Below are 8,054 nucleotides of genomic sequence, written 5' to 3' on the forward strand. Positions count from 1 at the left end.
ATAAACTGGGGGGAGTTGGCTGGCAGGGACCAATCACTACTGGGGCCAGGGTTGGTACTGGTCAGCCAGGTGGCAAGCAATTTTATTGTTCATCACTTGTGCTTACTGTTTGGTTAGTTGTTTTTTTTTTTTGGTTGGGTTTTGGGGTCTTTTTCACCTTTTAGGTTTCTATCTCTCTGTTATTTTCCTTATTATTAGTATGTTATATTGTACCTTATTTTAGTTATTGGCCTGTTCTTATCTAAACCTGAGGGTTTTCCATTCTTTCAATTCTCCTCCCCATCCCACCCAAGGCGGGTAAGTGAGCAGTTGCATGGTATTGAGTTACCGCCTAGGTTTAAACAATGACACATCCTCATAAACAGGAAAGCTGCAACATCATCAAACACCACGGGAATTAACAAGAACATGAAGTAAAGTACCTCTGAAGTCTTATCACTCTGAACTGTGTGCTATCCTGCAAAGTACTGAAGAAATGAAGCTCATTTCAGCACACAAGCGGAAACAAGTAAAAGCAAAACTAAAATCGAATATCACACCACAATTTTCTTATTCTTGTAAAAGTGGGATGTTACTCCATCTTATCTACAATCTTTGACAGAACGGTGACATAATATTTCAATTCTAAGAATTAAGCCCAAAAATTAGTGCTTTGAGAACTAACATAGAAGATTCATGACTGAGCTGAAATCAAAACTGCTCCCAGAAACTCACTCTGAAGTAGCCTTACTGACAGTTTTATTTCAGAACAAGTAACATTACAGGATGTTTTGCATCTTGATTTATCTTACAGAATGTTAAATCTAGTCAGCCATTTGCAGATGTACTCCTTCAGCATCAACAAGAACTGCCCACAGGTAAAAACAAGAGCTGGCTAAACCTTAAGGGCTTGATTTGCTCCAAATCAAACGTAAGAACACACAGCACAGGGTAGAAAGAGAAGGCTATCAAAGAAAGGCTTTCTACAGCCTTAAAGTTAAGGTGAAAATTCGTAAGAAAATTTGCACAAGTCTACTGTATTACTTCATTAATTCTGTAATTCAGTCTGGTCCAGCCTTCCTGCTGAAGCAGGGTGACCCACAGACAGCTGACCAGAATCATGTCCACACAACTTCTGAGTATCTTCAAGTACAGACACTCAACAGCCTCCCCAGGCAAGCTGTGCCAGTGCTCAGTCACCCTCAAAGCAAAAAAATGTTTCCCAGTATTCAAAGGGAACCTTCTGAGTTGCAGTTTGTCCATGGCCTCTGGTCCTGTCACTTAGCACTACCAAAAAGAGCCTGGATCCACCTCTTGGAGCTGTTCAACCTGGAGAATAGAAGGCTGTGTGGAGACCTCATAGCTGCCTTCCAGTATCTGAAGGGAGCCTGCAGGGATGCCAGATGGGGACTCTTCATCAGAGACTGAAGTGACAGTACAAGGGGCAATGGGTTTAAACTTAAACAGGGGAGATTTAGGTTAAATATAAAGAAGAAATTCTTTACTGTGAGGGCAGTGAGGCACTGGAAGAGGCTGCCCAAGGATGCTGTGAATGCCCCATCCCTGGCAGTGTTCAAGGCCATGCTCGACAGGACCTTGAGCAAGCTTGTCTAAGAGAAGGTGTCCCTGTCCATGGCAGAGGACTGAATACTAGATAATCTTAAGGTCCTTCCCAACTCTAGCCATTCTATGATTCTTTACACACCTGTATCAGTTATCTGTACCCACTGATGATATCAGCCCTGAGTTCTCCAGGGCTGAACAGTCTCAGTTCACTCAGCCTTTCCTCACAGCAGAGATGCTCCAGTTTATCATTTTTGTGTAACTCTCACTTCAGGATGTCCACATCTCCCTTATACTGATTAGCCCAGAACTGGACACAGTACTCCAGTCAAAACACCCCCACTAACAAAATCTCCTTGAGTATTTTTAAGGCTCATTTATAGAACTAGAATTGTAGAAGAGAGAGATTTTAAATATGACTTGGGGGGTGGGAACGGCAAAGAACAATCCAATAGCTCTAGACAGAACCTGAACAGCTAATGAAAGACCCTGTTTAAGAGCTATCACTGAAGCTGAAGTATTATTAATACAGTCCTTCCCACTTCAATGAGGGGATTAGCATCTTTCCATACCCTGAGCAGAGAAAGTATACATGTGAAGTACATCACCTTATCTCTCAACAGTACTTCAGAAACAACTTACGATACCTGTGAAGCAGGGATTAACTGGTGTTAAAATGGCAAGTCTGGCATAAGAGCAGCAAATCATACCAAATATACCTATTATTTTTATTATTACTGCAGCATTGCCTAGAAGACCTAGTATGTGCCCCGGGTACACAGCAAAACCAAGAGGCCACAGAATGTTCAGAGAAGGTAGGCAAAGACACAACTCCAGTTCTGGAGTAGAGTTCCAGAAATGAGTATCTTGGGAATGCATATTAATACACACAGTCTATAGTTATATATACACATGTAAGTATACGTATAGCTGTAACTAAAGCTTGATGTGCATTGTAAAAAGCCAACTTTCAGCCTTTTACTCTGAAAGTCAACATGATCCCCCATAAGCTTACAATAAGTTTATAATAAGCAGATATCCCTAGTTAAACAACACTCCCATCTCTCTTGCTATTAATACTAGAGATCAATTAAAAATGAAATTAAAATAGTAACTGGCATAACTTGCCACTGAACAACAGCAATAATTCACTAGCTTACAGGAGGGAAACATTCATTGCCTTTTGTTTTTCCTCAACAGTACAGCGATGAAGACATGCAGACTCTGCATAACTTACCTGCTGATGAGAGAACTTCACTTTAGGATTGTTGTCGATTTCCCACAACCCTTCATTAAAACCCTTCCTCTTGTTTGGTTTTCCATATTTATCTTTATTTTCAGAGTAAGGGAATATGTCTTTTGGTCCCAAAAATGCCCTTAAGGAGAGAAAGCACAAAATGAACAGAATTTCACATTTTAAATGGTTCGTCTTTTCAGAGAAGTAAGCACCAAATGTTATTAAGATATGCAATTCACTACTACTACTCCAACTGATTCTACTATGTAAATATCTTTAGTTTCCTCAAGTTTTGCCTTCAAAATCCCAAGTTTTTCACTAGTACCACCACACATAAGGACCCCCTCCTTCCCAGGGTGTTGAGTGTCTGGCAAGCAACAGCTGAAGCTGCATCTTAAGATTACAGCCAACAGGACAACCAACTACTGAATCAGAACAACTGAAAAAGAGTAGCTTGCAAACAAACAGAGCAATTGCTTCCTTATTAAACAAATCATGCTTAAATGTTAGGAATAAAAAATTCTGCAATCTGGACAATGTAAAGCAAGAGAAAAATTTAAAAGAGAAGAAATGCCTCCAACAAAAATCCAAGTTCTTAAGTTAAAAGTAATCTGGTTAAAATACTAAATTTAAGAATTTTTAGTGTACTGGACATGAAAAAGCAACACTAGGATACACTGACTGCTCATGTCGTTTAATGCAACTCAGCATTAATTCAGTAGTTTTTCAGTGTGACAAGAGGACCTCATAACTTGCCGAATTTGAACAATAAAACTTTCAAGATGCTCCTTAACTTTCTCCCCCAAACTTTTTCTTGATGAAGTATTGAAAATATTTTTATACAAGCTTCTGTCATAGTAATTGTCTTACCACTGCCTGTGTATCTTTGTCCTGCATAGCAAAGTACTAGTTTATACCTCTTTATGGTAATCTGCAAAACTGAGCTAGTATTCTTACTTGACTTCTAGGAATAATAATTCCCAAGCTGATCTCACTTTTGCTTTTTGCCATAGCTTGTTCCTACTGTACCCATCCACACAGCTAGAAAATGTCATCTTTCATACAGAAGGACTTTTTAGAATGATTTAACTAGTTATCTAGATTTTCAGAGCTGCTACTACTTACAGTAAGATAGGCTGTATATGTACAGACTACTAACGTGCTGAAGACATATAGCGTCTAACTTTGATCAGGTATGTAACTCTGAAGCACAGCAGAGAATAAGCTTACCAATTTATGTTGGTTCCCATGAGAGAATACGGAAAATCGTTAGCTCTACCTAATACCTGATGGATCATTAGCCCACTATTGACAGCTACAAACCTAAACAAAAATTAAATGTCATGGAACAGAATTTGAAAATCATAAAATGGCTAGGGATGGAGAGGACCTTAAGATCATGTAGTTCCACCCCCCTACCATGGGCAGAGACACCACACTCTGGACCATGTCGCCCAAGGTTTTGCCCAGCCTATAGCTGTGCTTGGGATTGCCCTGACCCATGTGCAGGACCCTGCACTTGGCCTTGTTGAACTTTATGAGGTTGGCATTGGCCCACCTATCAAGCGTGTCAAGGTCCCTCTGGATACTATCCCTCCAGCCTACCAACAGTACCAAGGACAGGATCAAAATAATACTGTGCTTTCAGATGTAAAAAAAAAAAATCTGGAAAAAAATACTGATAAAAAAATTAACCTTCTGCATTGTCTGAAATCTTACTTAAAAAAAAAATAAACAAGCAACAAGATTCAAACCTTGCAACATTAAATCAAATTTCAGGAACCCACAAAACAACACACACACACACAAAACAAAACTAAAAAAACATGAGCCATTCGAAGATGTGAACAGTTAAAAAAAACACATTGGTGTTAAGACTCAAGCATACACAAATCTTTTTCAAAGGTAAATCACTTCTTAAAGAATCAAGAAACATAAGAGGATGCTTACTCTTTAATTCAACAGGCCAATGTGTTTTGTCTTATTAAGACAGATGTGGCTTATTAAGACAGATGCAAAGCGCCAGATTAAAGCGGTTTCAAACAATCTTTAATCAGACGAAGGAAAAAAACCAAGGCCTTTCCACAAAATGGGTGAAACATTATTTGTATGTACAACTTCTGTCTCTGAGCTGCTTGTATACCATTTGCCATTTTATTAATAAAAAGAGTGGAATTAAAACCACACCATTATAGGGTTTGGTTTCTTTAAAAAACACCACAAACAACCAGACAACAAAAGTAGAACTGAATCTGATGTCTTAGAAATCTACACTAGGACAACCAGACATGCTATAAAGTAACATGATAGTTATCAAAATGACATAAATTTAGAAACCCCAGCATATTTACAATCAAATTTAGCCATGGAAGAAACAGCCCCTCAAAGCAAATGTTCCACAACTGCAAAATGGTAGCACCGCAGCAAGTACCTAAAGGTAAGTATTTTGCAAGTTGATAGGTATAAATCTAACTGCACTTCCTCATTTTTTTCTCCAGATCTTACAAATAATTACTTACAAACCCAAACCTCTCCAGAAAACAAAACCCACCAAAAGCCAATACACGATTATTTGACAGTTTCTCAAATTTTGCCTACTTCATTGAGCTCAGCCTTCTTTTTATTTGAGAACATATTGTTGAGAATTTTGAGGATATAAAGGACTACAGAATTAAAGTTCATTACTGAAGAATGAAACACCTATCAGTCATGGCTCTGTGGGTAGGAATTTTTTTTTTTAATTTTGACAAGGAAAGTGCATATGGTATAGTTACAGTATCCCATTCCTGTGATTACCTTAAGCAAATGTCAGAGAAGCATGTCTTGTCAAAAGAGATTAATTTAGGAAGAGCTGTTCTAATACTGTAGTAGCTGTTCAAATACTATAGTTTAACCTATACTATAAAACACACTACATTCAGACAAGCTGTTAACTTCTTGTCACAGCATTCTACAATGAGAAAAGAAAAAAAGATAATTATGACCCTTAAAGGACTTACGTCTCATGGGTGCCAAAAAAGAAAATAGGCATTTTATTCGTAGGAGGCTTTACTGCTCCATCAGGAACTTCATCCACCTAAGAAAAAGAGAGACTGTAATTCAAGTCAAGTAACAGTTAAGAACAATATAGGGGAAAGTAGGTAAAATTGTTAGGCATTAAAAAGGAAAAAAAAAGCCAAACTACAGAGAAGTAAAGCTGGTATCAAGATCTCTTTTTAACTGTATGTTAAAAACACAGCAGAATCAAAACAGGTATCAGCAAGTATAGGAAGTGACAACCCTTCTCCTGTTAGAGCAACCTTTTTCACATGATCATCTTCTTTAATTGGGGAGGCATGACATGCTACAAGTGAAAAGCACATTTCAATTCCATTCAAACACCACTCCTCCTTCAGCACAAGCAATAGCAAGATGTCCTGCCTTAGGCTGAGCTTGGCCAAACCCAAATGTCAAGTGATACAAAATGTCAATGAACTTAAATATTACTCAACCAGCAACTTAGCAAAATACCTCTATTACTCTTCTTTCTGCATTCCTACGACCATCGAATAGTCTACAGCAGTCATAGAACTCTGCCTCTTCCAAGGAGCCACGGAGAATGCAGAAAAAAGGACTAGATAACTCCTCGCACACACCTGGCTTATTCTATACGAAGCAGTGTAGGAATAGCCGCGTTTAGAAGCGAAGAGTAACCCCGACATCACTTTCTTTTGTCAAAAAAGGGCAGTTACTCGGGACGAACATTCTGGTGCAGTTAGATGCCTGCAGAGCTCCAGCACCGCGCTATCGACAGCGACCTTCATTTCTAAAAGCTGTTATGCAAATTAGCACAGCTAACAACTACTAGAGAGGACTACTGCTTACAGAAGCGACCTGCACTTGCAAGAGCAAACCCGAGCACGGATCTGCAGCGCGGTTCAGAAGTCGCTTCCAAACACGGGAGCGCTGCGCTGCCCTCCCCTCGGGCAAGGGGCGGCCGAGCGCGCCGCGCGGTTTCAGCGTCTGGCTCTCCGCGGGTGCCTGAAGGCGCTTCTTGCTACACAAAGCCCGAACAGCGTGAGGGGAGGGCAGGTACCGAGCAGGAGGTCGCTGCGGCCTGCAGAGGAGGAGGGATGCCTTACCCTGGCTGGCCAATGGGGATAACCTTTCATCTTGGCAAAGATCAAGTCTCCGGGTTTGAAATCTCGGCTCATGTTTTCTCACCGACGTGACGCCCGCTGCCGCCAGCGGAATTGATCCGAGGGGAGGGGTCTGCACCTCAAGTCCCCGACACCGAGGCGCTGCCAGCCGCTCGAGGTCCCGCTGCTGGGATAAACGCACCGGGGATGGGGAGCAGAGACAAGGGCAACACACGAGGGGACATCAACGGCGCGCTCCGTAACGGCGCCTGGGCGGCCCCCAGGCCGGGAGACACTGTGCCGCGCCCACCCCTCAGCCCGCCGGAACCCCGCGGACCCTGGCGGTGGCACTCGCAGCCCCCACCCGCGGCGCGCTCTGCCTACCCACGCGGGCCGGGCCGGGCCGGGCCGCACGCACCCGGGAGCGCCTGCCGGCAGCCCGCTCTGCCCCACCGTGCACACACGACACGGCACAGTACAACCCCGCTCGGCTGGCAAAACCTTACCCCTCCTCTGCCAGACCGCTCCCGCCAAATGGACGCATCGTCTGCCCGCCCCCCTCATATAAGCCGCGACGGCGCCGACGCGAAACTCCACCCATCTCTCTACCCTCCTCCCCCCCCGCCAGCTGCAGCGGCCTGGCACCTCGCTACCCATCGCGCTGCTGCCCGGCCTGCAGCCCACCTCCTCTTCCAGCAGCAGCAGCAGCAGCAGCGGTAGCCGCCACCGGAGTTACAGCCTCGCTCCCTCCTCCCGCCAGGCGGGGCGGTACCAACCACACGCCGCAACCAGGCGGCAGGGGAGGTGTCGGGGTGAGGTGGCGCAGGCCTGATGAAAACAGACTTGCTCGGCTCACGCCTCCAGGTGTGAAGGCGAACGGAGGCAGCCAGGAGAAGCGGCCAGCACGCCCCGAGGCACGGAGGGAAGGATAAAAGGAAAGACCAACTCTCATCCACCCCTTCTCTCCTCAGCTATGGAAGTGGCTCATTTCTCCTTCCGCGGGGGCGGGGCAGTCGCGGGACTGCAGGGTTGGGGGAGCAGGAGGCGGATCGGCGCGATCCCGCCGGCCGCCCTCAGCACCGGCAGCGGCGGAAGCCCCGCGGGCTGGCCCACCTCCTCGCGTGTCCCCGTGAATCCGACCCTTGTTCCCCTAACAG

The 8,054-nt window shown here is 43.9% G+C and overlaps 1 protein-coding gene across 2 annotated transcripts in view; it reads right to left on the reverse strand.

Moving 5' to 3' along the window:
* PSIP1 (PC4 and SRSF1 interacting protein 1) overlaps positions 1-7,134 on the reverse strand; it is a 28,934-nt gene extending 21,800 nt beyond the window's left edge. The window contains exons 1-3 of one of the 2 annotated variants that reach the window (XM_057406290.1): positions 6,901-7,134; positions 5,779-5,855; positions 2,780-2,918 (exon numbers count right to left, since the gene is read on the reverse strand). In XM_057406290.1, coding sequence (XP_057262273.1) covers positions 2,780-2,918; positions 5,779-5,855; positions 6,901-6,972 — 288 coding nt within the window. In that variant the 5' untranslated portion in view covers positions 6,973-7,134. The remainder of the gene's footprint in view (positions 1-2,779; positions 2,919-5,778; positions 5,856-6,900) is intronic. The other variant, XM_057406289.1, reaches the window with a different exon arrangement.
* Positions 7,135-8,054: the final 920 nt, after the last annotated feature.

The sequence above is a fragment of the Pezoporus wallicus genome, unplaced genomic scaffold (genome assembly GCF_028554395.1).
Source record: "Pezoporus wallicus isolate ANWC-B61680 ecotype Strahan unplaced genomic scaffold, APGP_CSIRO_Pwel_v1 contig_2132, whole genome shotgun sequence".
Taxonomy (NCBI): Eukaryota; Metazoa; Chordata; class Aves; order Psittaciformes; family Psittacidae; genus Pezoporus; species Pezoporus wallicus.